Source organism: Stegostoma tigrinum, chromosome 4 (assembly GCF_030684315.1).
Source record: "Stegostoma tigrinum isolate sSteTig4 chromosome 4, sSteTig4.hap1, whole genome shotgun sequence".
NCBI classification, from domain to species: Eukaryota; Metazoa; Chordata; class Chondrichthyes; order Orectolobiformes; family Stegostomatidae; genus Stegostoma; species Stegostoma tigrinum.
Window position 1 is genome coordinate 130742357 of NC_081357.1, and position 13718 is coordinate 130756074.

At 42.8% G+C, this 13718-nt stretch overlaps 1 protein-coding gene across 12 annotated transcripts in view; it reads right to left on the reverse strand.

Annotated features, from left to right (window-relative positions):
• dtnba (dystrobrevin, beta a) overlaps window positions 1-13718 on the reverse strand; it is a 537031-nt gene that overhangs the window by 408123 nt on the left and 115190 nt on the right. For all 12 annotated transcript variants that reach the window (XM_048530760.2, XM_048530769.2, XM_048530766.2 and 9 more), the window contains one exon: window positions 1048-1261. In XM_048530760.2, the coding sequence (XP_048386717.1) occupies window positions 1048-1261 (214 nt within the window). The remainder of the gene's footprint in view (window positions 1-1047; window positions 1262-13718) is intronic.

Consider the following 13718-nt stretch of genomic DNA (forward strand, 5'->3'; position numbering starts at 1 on the left):
AGAGAAATCTGACGAGCTGAGGGTTTTAGACATTCTGATGTATTAGTCACAACAAGTTAGTATGCAGACACAGTGTGTAATCAGAGAGGTTAACGGGATGCAGTTCTTTGTGGTGACTGTAACGGAATATGAAAAGATGGATGTTATATTTTGGTTGTACAGTGCATGGATGAGGCCATATCTCAACTATTATGTGCAGTTTTGGCTTCCTTATTTATGGAAGGATCTAAATGTATGGGAAGTAGTTCAGAGGAGTTTTGACGGATTAATACCTGCAGCAAGGGGTTGGTTTATGACGTTAACTTGGATAGTTTGAGCTTGTTTTCACTGGAGTTCATAAGTTTTGCTGAAGCATATAAGATTGTGAATGGTGTGGATAAACTAGACATGGAGATTATGTTCCATCTGTGGGTCACATGCGAGAAATAGGGGACACTCTTTTAAAACTAGGTGCCACTCTCTTAGGACAGAGATAAGGAGATTATTTGATTGTTCTCTGAGAGTAGTGCAACACTGGAACACTCTGCTTCAGAAGCCAATGGAGCTGGGGGTATTGAAGCTTTCTAAGATTGAGGTGGAAAGATTTTGTTGTGTGGAATTTGAAACACAAACAGATCAGTCACAATCTTATTGAATGACAGAGCAGGCTTGAATTATCACCTTTGCTCCCATTTCTCATGTCCCTTCGATACCGCAGGAGCCAATGCCTGGAACACAGTCAATTACTCCACACAGCCCAGGACTGCAGCGGTTCAAGGCGGCAGTTCAAACACCACACTCTCATGAGCAATTAGAGATGGAGAATAAAAGCTGGCCTAGCCAGTAAAACCCACATCACATGAATGAATGAATAGTTTAAGTAAAAATCGCAGAATTGCTGTAAGGTACTCCAATAATTGCTACCATCGTAGTAATTATAAAACTACACGAGAAGCTTCATTTGAAGATAAAAGGACTCTTCAAAAACACCATAAATGGTACATCAATGTCGTGCTCCTAGCTTTGGCTGGGAGCTACCTCAATACATATAGCTACATAAGCACCTACCTGTCATATGCTGCTATAACAAAGTTCAGGAGCAGGCTGATAGACTGTTCCACGCTGATTTGATGGGTGGTTGGAAGGCGTTTATTCAGCTGGTAGTAGATTGATGAAATGATGGTCTCTAACCGAGATACATTAATTTCTGTGCTATGGTCCAAGGAGTTGAGGCCATTGTCCCGAAAGGCTTCAATTAAGTTCCATATATCAACAAGATGGACTGTAGGCGAGAACAAAGGTAAATTGTCAAGTAAAACCTGGACCTACTTTGCCTCACAATTCCTAAGAATTCAAATACATCTTAGACAATGCAAAACAACCTCAAGTGCACTGCAGCTAACCCTGTATGTGCACTGAAATCCAAACAGGACCTTTTGAGAAGTTCACTGTACAAGTAGGCAAACAAGTGTACACTCAAATGTAAACAACAATCAGATGGGAAGGTGCAACCTCAGGAAAACAAGGCATCAACTCCAGGCCTGAAGAAGCCTCATCGCATCAGATGAAACAGAGCAAAGAAACCTCCGCCTGATCACAAAAATAAATAGCTGGAGAAACTCATGAGGTCAGGCAACATGTGTGGAGAAAAAGTAGATTCAAATTTCCAAGTCCGGTAACTGTTCTGCAGAACTCATAACTCTGAAGATGGGTCACTGCACCTGAAACACTGGCACTGCTTTCTCTCCACTGATGTTACCAAACCTGCTGAGTCTCTCCAACTATTTCTGTTTTTGCTTCATATTTCCAGCATCCACAGGTCTTTGTTTTTTGCTCCTATTGAATCCTTTTTTTTGCTTCCCTCAAGTCATAAATTACCAATCCACCATGTTGAACTCTTCTGGGGAATGGCACTGAGCCACCAAGGCTGGATGGCTCATCACCTCTGCTGGGTCTTTCCTGTGATAGGAAGGGACACAGCCAGCAAGGGGCTTGGAGGAACCCAGATATGAACTGAACGATAGATCCTATGAGAGTGGCTATTTGTGATTGTTGTTCAAGTAATCTGTGGGACAGCTCCCCTAATGCTTTATAGAATTTTGATGATGATACTGAGCATGATTTTGCAAAGACACATTGGCTGACTATGTCATTGTTTTGTCCAAATCTGATACATGTCAATGCCAGACAACCTAAGTGGTTTATTCTTATGAACCTTGAGAATCTTTATTCCTTAGAGCATCAGTGAGTGCAGGACCTCAAGTCCAAAACAGGCCAGACAAGTTAAACATAGCAGATTGTCTTTTCTACATGAAAGCAGGTTTCTTTGCCAAAAAGATATCAATTCTCACCAGTCAGGTAGTTCATGGTCACCATTACAGATATTAGGATTTTTTTTACATTTTAGATTTGTTTAATTAAATGTAAATTGACAAACCACTAGGATAGGATGTGAAATTTACATTTCTAATTCAGGTTTCAGCATAAATCGCAATACAGCCACAATAACACTAAACTTTTCAGGAAGCTAAGAATATCCTGCAAGTTATTAGTAAAAGATAAATTCAGGCTCTCAGCATTTTCTAAAGTAACTAATTACTCTGAAGCTCTTGAATTTGATTTGGCAGTTGCACAGTTGAAATCTATAGCACAACAGTTTGTGTGTTGCAGCATTTTAAGAGAATCATGTTTGGTTCACTTGAAACCTACATTAATCAGCAGGACCACAAGCATTCCACCAAAATGAACAGTCACCCTTCCTACAGAAAACGTGACCCACAGAATTATTGGTACTGTGTTGTTACATTGTAGAATAATGCAAAGAAGGGACCTGTTTAGGTTCTGAATTTAAACACAGTTTGCATCATTTTCCCAGCTAAGTTTTTTAAAACTTGCTTGGAAGTGCTCTCATAATTATCGTTGTAACAATTGCAACCATGAAGTCAATAAATGCCACCTGGCATAAGTTACATTCATCTCAAAACCAATTTTGTTTTACAATCGGAGACTGCTCTAGTTGATGAAACTCTTATTCATTTATCTGCTATTCTTTACAGATCTTTCCAGCTTTGAAGAATGGAGGTGTCCTTTATATAAGACAGGTCTGCACCGTTAGAAAGAAATTGCTTAAAGATCTACTCAGTGATTGAGTTTTTAATGGGCTCCTGTAGAATGCATAAATGGTTGACATAAAATATCACGGAAACGTACACTGTAACTGAAATAACTCCAGAGGGGCCAATATTCCACCATTAAGTCACTCTTTATTTACACATGGACAGTCCCTGACACTGATCCAGCTCTCTCAGAACCAGCTCTCAGAGTGAACAGAACTTCTGACACAAGATAACGAAATGTGAGGCTGGACGAACACAGCAGGCCAAGCAGCATCTCAGGAGCACAAAAGCTTACGTTTCGGGCCTAGACCCTTCATCAGAGAGGGGGATGGGGAGAGGGTTCTGAAATAAATAGGGAGAGAGGAGGAGGCGGACCGAAGATGGATAGAGGAGAAGCCCTGAGGTTGGTCCGGAGGGAGGAGAGTAACTTCTTCAGGTTAGGCATCCCTGGAAGAGGCTTCACAGTGAGGTTAAAATTGCCATCAGAGATAATGGGAACTGCAGATGCTGGACTTCAGGGCTTCTCCTCTATCTATCTTTGGTCCGCTTCCCCCTCTCTCCCTATTTATTCCAGTTCCCTCTCCCTATCCCCCTCTCTGATGAAGGATCTAGGCCCAAAACGTTAGCTTTTGTGCTCCTGAGATGCTGCTTGGCCTGCTGTGTTCATCCAGCTACACATTTTGTTATCTTGGATTCTCCAGCATCTGTAGTTCCCATTATCTTAGAACTTCTGACACTCCTGTTTATATCTGTTAGCCAGGACTCCCTGATTTGACCAGATTAACAGCCCCTATCGGGGAATACAGATGTTATGAGATCCAGGATAACACGGTGCGATAACATGGTGTGAGGCTGGGTGAACACAGCAGGCCAAGCAGCATCAGAGGAGCAGGAAAGTTTGATGTTTCAGGTCGAGACACTTCTAACTTCTTTAAGGTGGGCATCCATATTTCGACCCAAAACGTCAGCTTTCCTGCTCCTCTGATGCTGCTTGGCCTGCTGTGTTCATCCAGCTTCATACCGTGTTATCTCAGATTCTCCAGCATCAGCAGTTCCTACTATATCTGCTATGAGATCCAGTTGGCCAACCTTGTTACAATAATTCCTTTTGTAAACAGCTGCTTCCACACAGTATCAAATGGACACTTTCTCTTATTTCTTCATCGAGTGAGGATTTTTAGGATGAGGGCTATCAACTGTAAAGCTGTTGACAATAATTACTGGTGGTGTGTTTTCTCCAGTCAGAAATCATGAATTGTAATTTCTTTCCTAAACAAATGCCTCACACTGTGATTTATTGACCAGAAGTCTGCATTCATATAAACACATTTGACATCTGACTTTGTTTATAACATCTTTTCCAATTTCCATTAGTCATCCAGAATGTTCTACCATGCTCTATATTGGTGAAGGGAATAATATGTTTGATATAGGTGCTTACATTAATTTCCTACAGAAACGATTTCATGGCTGATATTACTCAGGCATTGTAGTAATTCAGTGAGGATTTGTTGCTGTTTGATGAATATTTGAATCGAGCAGGACACACAAATCACACCCAAACAATGATGCTAGAAGTGGGACAAAGCACAAAACAGAAGCACAAATTTTCTAAGTGGTAGAACTTGCGTAGTGAATCAGCCACTTTTGCAGAGTAGCAGTGATAAATATCTTTGCTACAATGGCACTATATTAGTGATACACAATATACTTCATAGTTTATCATCTGAACAGAAAACAAACATCAGTTCCTTTATGCTCTTCAATTCACTTTATCATTTTATCCTCATTTGTCACTCTTTCAACTCTTTCCAACTGCGATATATGAATGATTCTGTCCTACAAGAGGTTAATTTCCAACTAAAATCAGGGAATCGTGCAGAAGTTGGAAAATTATAAAGGGAAAAGGGGCAAAAAGCAAAGGGAAAGAGGACACAGAGAGGACATGGGCATGAGCTTCTCTTCCCCAGCCATTCCAGTTGGTTTCCTGAACTACTTGGCCACTGCCCTTTATTCTTTCCTGACATTTCCCTGTATCCTTTGTTCCCACGGTCGGTTTCTCTCCCCATTCATCACTGGCCTGCTTTCTGAGCCTCCCCCCCACCCCCATGGTCACCCTGTTTTTTTTTATTTTTACTGTCTCACTTCCTCGCTCCTATCCTCAATCCCTCTTGCATCAGCTTGTGGCTCACTGGTAGCATTATTGCCTCATGCAAAAAGACTGTAGTTTCAAGTCCCACACCCAGGCTCAGGCACAGAACCCTAGCTGATATGGAGAAAGTTTTACACTGCACAAGCTGTCATTGTTTGAGAGCTATATTGAACTGAGATCCCTTCCACCTTTAAATGGATGGATAAAGTGTACAAAATGAGAATCTTAGTTGTTTTTATATCTTTTACACTATCTCTATGATTTATATATATTTGTATAAACTCCTGGCAGATGAAGAGTAATTGTGAGATGTGTACTTGTCTGAGTATTGACTGTGCAAATTGAGTTAAATCGAAGTCATGCCAAAATGGGGAATGATGGTGTGATTGGTCACACAAATAGGAAATGGAAAAATAGGCACAGATGCCCAGGCTATATAATAAAATGTGAGGCTGGATGAACACAGCAGGCCAAGCAGCATCTCAGGAGCACAAAAGCTGACGTTTCGGGCCTAGACCCTTCATCAGAGAGGGAGATGGGGTGAGGGTTCTGGAATAAATAAGGAGAGAGGGGGAGGCGGACCGAAGATGGAGAGAAAAGAAGATAGGTGGAGAGGAGAGTATAGGTGGGGAGGTAGGGAGGGGATAGGTCAGTCCAGGGAAGACGGACAGGTCAAGGAGGTGGGATGAGGTTAGTAGGTAGGAAATGGAGGTGTGGCTTGAGGTGGGAGGAAGGGATGGGTGAGAGGAAGAACAGGTTAGGGAGGCAGAGACAGGCTGGGCTGGTTTTGGGATGCAGTGGGGGGAGGGGAAGAGCTGGGCTGGTTGTGTGGTGCAGTGCGGGGATGGGACGAACTGGGCTGGTTTTGGGATGCGATGGGGGAAGGGGAGATTTTGAAGCTGGTGAAGTCCACATTGATACCATTGGGCTGCAGGGTTCCCAATCCCTTCCTCCCACCCCAAGCCGCACCCCCATCTCCTACCTACTAACCTCATCCCACCTCCTTGACCTGTCCGTCTTCCCTGGACTGACCTATCCCCTCCCTACCTCCCCACCTATACTCTCTCCACCTATCTTCTTTTCTCTCCATCTTCGGTCCGCCTCCCCCTCTCTCCCTATTTATTCCAGAACCCTCACCCCATTCCCCTCTCTGATGAAGGGTCTAGGCCCGAAACATCAACTTGTGCTCCTGAGATGCTGCTTGGCCTGCTGTGTTCATCCAGCTTCACACATTATTATCTTGGATTCTCCAGCATCTGCAGTTCCCATTATCTCTGCCCAGACTATATATCTTGTTGTAATCAAAGGATATAATTTGAAATCAATGTACTTTGGAGTTACAACTAAATGCGAGTAAGGTGTACTACAATTGGCTAAACCTATCAGAAAAATGTTGAAGATGTGCAGTTTGGTTGGTGAGGGCACCGTGTTCAGGTTGAGAATACCACTACGATCCCTGACCATTAACAAAAGACTAACAAGATGAAAACACAACAGCAACCAGCGACATTCAAATGCAACAAGATCTCGGGCTGCAGAAGATAATGAGAAGGAAAATGAAATTCAGTTTGCAGAAAGGCAGAAAACACAGGCAGAGGAAAGAAGAGAAATCACTAAATGCTTATAGCCACCAGTCAGCGGACAGTCAGACCCATCTGAGCAAGGATATTCACAACTTTCTTTTGTTAAGAATAACACTTGTCACATCATAAAGTATCCCAATACAGTTTGTCAAGCATCTCCTTGTCCAAAATGTATTGCCTGGTCTCTGATCTTTTTCATGCTTGATGTCTGAACCTCTTACAAACACAATTTTATTCTCTATTCACTCAATTATGGAGGAATAAAGAAAAACATAAATGATCACAAAATGGGTGCTGTGTTCAAAAGTTTAATAAGAACGAAGGAACCAGTTCAAATTGTCACCTGAACTGAACAACAAAAGACTGCCGTCATTCTAGTATCCAACTAATAACATCTCAATCAGTGCGGAAAGTTCGCACTACAATATCACTGTCCTAGAGAATTATTCAGTGAAAGACCAATACATTTGTAAATTACAACCAATTCTGAAGGCAGGTTGATACACCCCAAACTTATAAAATTAGCATTCAGTAAAGTATAACTGCCTGAAGCTGACTCTTCTTCGCAACAGATTTACACATTGCTCCAGCAAATGCGAACAACAGATTGCCGTTTGTAGTACTTGTTTAGCACATTATGCAGCTATAGACTGAGCTCAGGATACTCTCCTGCTTTTACAAATCCAAATCATCATAAACCACACACAGACACGCATGCCCATATATACTCAGGTTCAAAGCTCAAAGAGTAAGTCATTGAATTTCTTAAGTATCCCCGACCCAAGCATCAGAACTTGAATCACTTATACATGTTAAATAACTTAATCAATAGCCAGCTAGTAAGATGAGCCAGGTCACACACATTGTTCCATGTATTTCTCAGCCAAAGAAGAACACCATGTGATCAGTCAAATGAGAAAGATTTAAAATCTCCAGAGTAAACGTGAGTGCAAACAACATCAAGGCACATGCAACAAAGTGCACCTGCATTTGAAATATTCAAAGTGTAAAGTACAATGAGCCATACATACTTACATCATTTTGTCCACATTTGCAATACCTACATCAAACATAATTGCTGAAGAACCTTGTTTAATAAATGAACTTTTTGCACTCATTTAAATTCCAGTCTTCACGGTTGCAACATTTTCCATTCCTTGACAAAACAGCTTCTTAAATGCAACACAACTATGCTATCACAGAATAATTAGATGCTAGAGAATAAAACACAGCATGAATTTCTCAGTGTTCATAATCAATGAAAAATCCTAGCTCTCAGCTGAAAAGATGGATTTTTTTTACAACTTAATTTACTTTATTCTATCCCTATTGGTAATTATACCACAATCCTTAATTTATTGAAAATGTATGTTTGTCTATAACCTTCTTAAAATTTTTCTCTCTGTAAAATCTTACTCAAGGTGAACTGTTTCAAATAATTGTCACTGCTATGAAGAGTGAGAAACATACAATTATACTAGTGAGTTTTGAGAAGATTTGTAGCTCAGGTTGAGGTTCTGGATGTGAGTTTGCTCGCTGAGCTGGAAGGTTAGTTTTCAGACGTTTCGTCACCATTCTAGGTAACATCATCAGTGAGCCTCCGGTGAAGCACTGGTGTTATGTTCCGCTTTCTATTTATGTGTTTAGGTTTCCTTGTGTTGGTGATGTCATTTCCTGTCTTTTTTTTTCTCAGAGGGTGGTAGATGGGCTCCAAATCAATGTGTTTGTTGATGGAGTTCCGGTTGGAATGCCATGTTTCTAGGAATTCTTGTGCGCGTTTCTGTTTGGCTTGTCCTAGGATAGATGTGTTGTCCCAATCAAAGTGGTGTCCTTCCTCATCTATATGTAAGGATACGAGTGATAGTGGGTCATGTCTTTTTGTGGCTAGTTGATGTTCATGTATCCTGGTGGCTAGCTTTCTGCCAGTTTGCCCAATGTAGTGTTTGTCACAGTTCTTGCAAGGTATTTTGTAGATGACGTTCGTTTTGTTTGTTGTCTGTATAGGGTCTTTTAAGTTCATTAGCTGCTGTTTTAGTGTGTTGGTGGGTTTGTGGGCTACCCTGATGCCAAGAGGTCTGAGTAGTCTGGCAGTCACCTCCGAGATGTCTTTGACGTATGGGAGAGTGGTTATGGTTTCTGGGCATATTTTGTCTGTTTGTTTGGGTTTGTTGCTGAGAAATCGGCGGACTGTGTTAGATAGAAAGCGGGACATAACACCAGTGCTTCACCGGAGGCTCACTGATGATGTTACCTAGAGTGGTGACGAAACGTCTGAAAATGAACCTTCCAGCTCAGCGAGCAAACTCACATTCATACAATTATATTGTTTGACGTAATTTATTATGAGGCATTTTTCAGGAATTTCGCCCAAAATTTACTCCTATTCATGCACGAATGTTTATTACCAAACTCATTGCCACACACTGGAATAAACTTCAAAACTCACATCATGAAATTCTCTCCATGGAGAGAATAAAAGTTTGAATCATCAAACCATTATATGCGAACATAATGCACAGCCAGCTCACAAATACTGTTGTGTGGAAGTTATTCAACTTCTAACCTGACTTAGTGAAGCCATAAAAAATGTCTTCAAAGAAATGGATTTCAGTGAGGATAAAAATAACATATTTCTTGCAAAATATTTCATAGGGGAGGCTAATGTCACTGGACTTTGTAATCCAGAACCTGAGATTAATGTTCTAGGGACATGGATTTAAATACCACCATGACAGATGGTGAAATTTAAGTTTAATAAAAATCTGGAATTCTAAAAAGACTGGCGACATGTTGACCATGTAAACACATCCTTGTTGAAATTAAAAAAACTGGCTCATTTATGCCCTGGAGGGAATGAAATCTGTCATCGTTATCTGGGCTGGTCTACATGTGACTCCAGGCTGACGGCAACAGAGATGAGTAGTAAATGCTGGCTTAGACAGTAACACCCACACCCCATGACAAACAGAAAGGAAAATGGTCACCAGGCATGAGAGAGTTTCAAAGGACAGAGAGGTTGGCAGAGGAAAGGAACAGACCGTCAAAACTGATGGAAGGAGGAAGTGTATTCCAGAGCAGGAGGGTAGAGAGTGAATGAAGCAAGTGAACATTTCGGACTAACATCTCTATTGTTGATTGCCTTATGAAAGAAGGCCTCACAATGCAAACCAGTCTAGTTGCACATGCACACAACAAATATGATCAAACAGGGGAATCGAAGACAGTGAAAGGGCAGGCTTTCGCACAACACACAAGTAACTGAACAGGGCCCTAAGCACAGATTTGAACACTGTAGTATGAGCCAGGTCATGTCTTCAGAACATTGCCTGCTTGCTGTGCCCTGCACAAGCCAGTTCACCAACAGTGAGAAGCTACAAGGAGAGATGAACCAGTCACATCCATCCTCAAATGAGGAAGAAGGAGGCTCTGAAAGAGGTGTTGAGGGAGCAAACACCAATGATGAAGATGCTGAGGAAGCCAAGGCAGTACAAACAGGAGACAGACCTGCCCATAAAATCTGACAGCAGCCAGATTTGAGGGAGAATACCTTTGCAATGAACTCGGAATCAATTATGTCACAGATGTATTCATGCCCTAAAGGGAACAGGTGGGAGTGGGGAGTGAGAAACGGACAGTATGCCTGTCTGTGTCTGCCTGTGCACATGTGCATGCGTCCCTATCTATGTGTGTTTGTCTCGGTCTATCTGTGTATGTTTACAGTGAGAAGTGCACATACAGGAAGTCTGAAAGAAAACACAGTCTTCTATGGATCCCAATGTCTCTGGGTGCTGTGGCCCAGGAGGGTACCCTATAGCAGTGCACAGGCCCCATTTCCCCACAGCCCCTTCTCCCTACCCCCACCAAGCCCTCAACCCCCGCAGCAGATCTGAGCACTCTAGGCCCTACCCTGCACAGGTTTCTCACCAAAGGCATTAAACTAAACAAGGATGCCTCCCAACTCCTAAGGCAAGCAAGAAGAACAGCCAACAGGTTGTTCAAACACAGCCACGGCAACGAGATATTGCAGTGGGAAAAGACATACAAAGGAAAGGTGAGGTCACTTTGAGTGCATAGGTATCAACCTTCTGTAAAATTGACACTCGACACAAGTACAGTCCTGCGGTCTTTGTTAATTTCTTAAGGTAAGTGATCCCTGGCAGGTCTGCCAGGTCTTCTCTTGATTTCCAATGTAACCTTCTCAGTTCATGAATGGCTGAATCCAGAAGCTCATTGTTTGTACTGAGCCTGTTCTCTAGTTGCACATTCAGAGTCAGAGGTCATGGCAATACTTGCTGCTCTAGCTGTTGACCTGTGAGGGTGCTGTAGTCAGTGGACTGTGACCCGGGCCTACTCCAGAAAGGTGACGCACTAGTGTGTTAGTCTCTGTGCTGGTGGAGGATGAGAAGGATATCTGCAATAGCACATTGCGAAGCTCACAACTGTTCCTCCTCCAAGGAGTGCTGTTTGAGGAAATGGAGGTGATGGTAGAGATGTGCCTGTGGGTGGGGGTCTTATTTTACCTGGTCTGGAAGTGGAAAGGCGCAGAGAAAAACATAACAATTTGTTTGTGTCATGAGGTGTCAGCCTTAACTAATGTTTCATTAAAACGGTAGAGTTTGATGTGCAGGGAGAGGAGCTGACAGGAGGAATTCACACTGGAATAGCCAAGCTTCCCTCAGTACCAGCACAATCACTGGGCTCCCATCACATCCTAATCCTTGAAGGAAGTCAGGAGCCTTATGTCAGGCCTCCATCCTCCTTGGTCATTGCTTATTGTGCAAGTTCTCCTTCAGACGGAGAGAGGAACATGACTATGAGCTCTATACCAGCACTGTTAGATGCAGACAGGGATGTAAATCATCAGAGTTGAGATTGTCTGTGTATTATGCCAATGATACCAAGTTGGATGAGAGGGAGAACTGTGGCAAGGATGCAGAGATCCTTCAGCCTATCAATTTGGTATATTCAACAATTTGGGTGAGTAGGCAAATCAATGGCAGATGCAGTAAAATTTGGATAAAAATGAGGTTATTCACTTTGGAAACAAAAACAGGAAGGCAGATTACTACCTGAATGGCTGTAAATTGGGAGAGCGGAGTGTGCAGCAGGACCTAGGTGTCCTTGTGCATCAGTTTTGCTGAGTAAGGTGAGGGCCATGGTGTTCAAGGTGAGCTACTGGCTTGGATTGAGGATTGGCTGTCTGACAGAAGGCAGAGAGTTGGGATAAAAGGCTCTTGTTCGGAATGGCAACCAGTGACGAGTGGTGTCCCGCAGGTTTCAGTGTTGGGGCTGGAAGCTGTTCACTTTATATATTAATGATCTGGATGAAGGGACTGGGGGCATTCTGGCGAAGTTTGCCGATGATACGAAGATAGGTGGACAGGCAGGTAGTACTGAGGAGATGGGGAAGCTGCAGAAAGATTTAGACAGTTTAGGAGAGTGGTCCAGTAAATGGCTGATGAAGTTCAACGTGAGCAAATGCGAGGTTTTGCACGTTGGCAAAAAGAATACAGGCATGGACTATTTTCTGAATGGTGAGAAAATTTGTGAAGCAGAAGTGCAAAGGGATTTGGGAGTGTAGGTCCAGGATTCTCTAAAGGTTAGCTTGTAGGTAGTGTCCGCGATTAAGAAAGCAAAATGTAATGTTGTCGTTTATCTCAAGACGGATGGAATATAAAAGCAGTGATGTGCTTCTGAGGCTTTATAAGGCTCTAGTTCGGCCCCATTTAGAATACTGTGTCCAATTTTGGGCTCCACACCTCAGGAAGGACATACTGGTGCTGGAGCGTACAGTTATACAGGGCCTTGGTGAGGCCACACCGGGAATATTGTGTGCAGTTTTGGTGTCCCTTTCTGAGGAAGGATGTTCTTGCTCTTGAGGGAGTGCAACTAAGGGTTAATGGGCTGATTCCAGGGATGGTGAGACTGATGTATGAGGAGAGACTGACTGGGTTAGGACTGTTTTTGCTCGAGTTCAGACGAGTGAGGGGGCATCTCATAGAGACTTATAAATTTCGAACAGAACTGGACAGGGTAGATGCAGGGAGGATGTTCTCTGTTGGGTGTGTCCAGAACCAGGGGCCACAGTCTGAGGATTTGGGGTAGACCATTTAGGATGGAGATGAGGAGACATTTCTTCACCCACAGAGTGGTGAGCCTGTGGGATTCATTACCACAGGAAGTAGTTGATGCCAAAACCTTGAATGTATTCAAGAGGGCAACTAGATGTAGCACCTGGGGTGAATGGGATCAAAGGTTATGGGGAGAAAGCAGGAATGGGCTATTGGGTTGAATGATCAGCCATGATTGTGAAGAATTGGCGGACCAGGCATGAGGTGCCAAATGGCCTCCTCGTGCCCCAACTTCTATGTTTCTATGTAATAAGAATGTGCTCCGGGGGAAAATTAGATGTTAAAGGAGTTGACTAAAAGGTGGTTCAGTGTCAGTGATGAGTTACAGTTAATGAGAAACAATAAAGCAGGAGAAGAAGGGTGTACCTGAGTGACCTGCTGGGTGTTCATTCTGAAGCTGCTTTTTGCAGTTACGTCCATGTCCCATACAAAGCCTGTGGTAAAAATGACCCGATGTGTACATCCTCTGCTTACGACGAAAGGTTAGCGACCCTGATAGTAAACAAGCTGCTGAATTATGGAGCTCCTTTCATGTTTCAATTGTGAACCCTGGCAGATATGAAAAAGGCAGTCCCTTTACAATTTTGTAATGCTACATCAGTAGCTGAGTGCAGTCTAAACGTGTGAGAGACAGTCATCTCCAGCCATGCTCCCAGGGCAGTGAAGCAGCAATGACGCAGCAAGGAAACTGTGGTACAGACACTGGCAGAGAGCATTCTTCCTCAAGACATTTGATCCAAGCTCCCTTCAGCTGGCC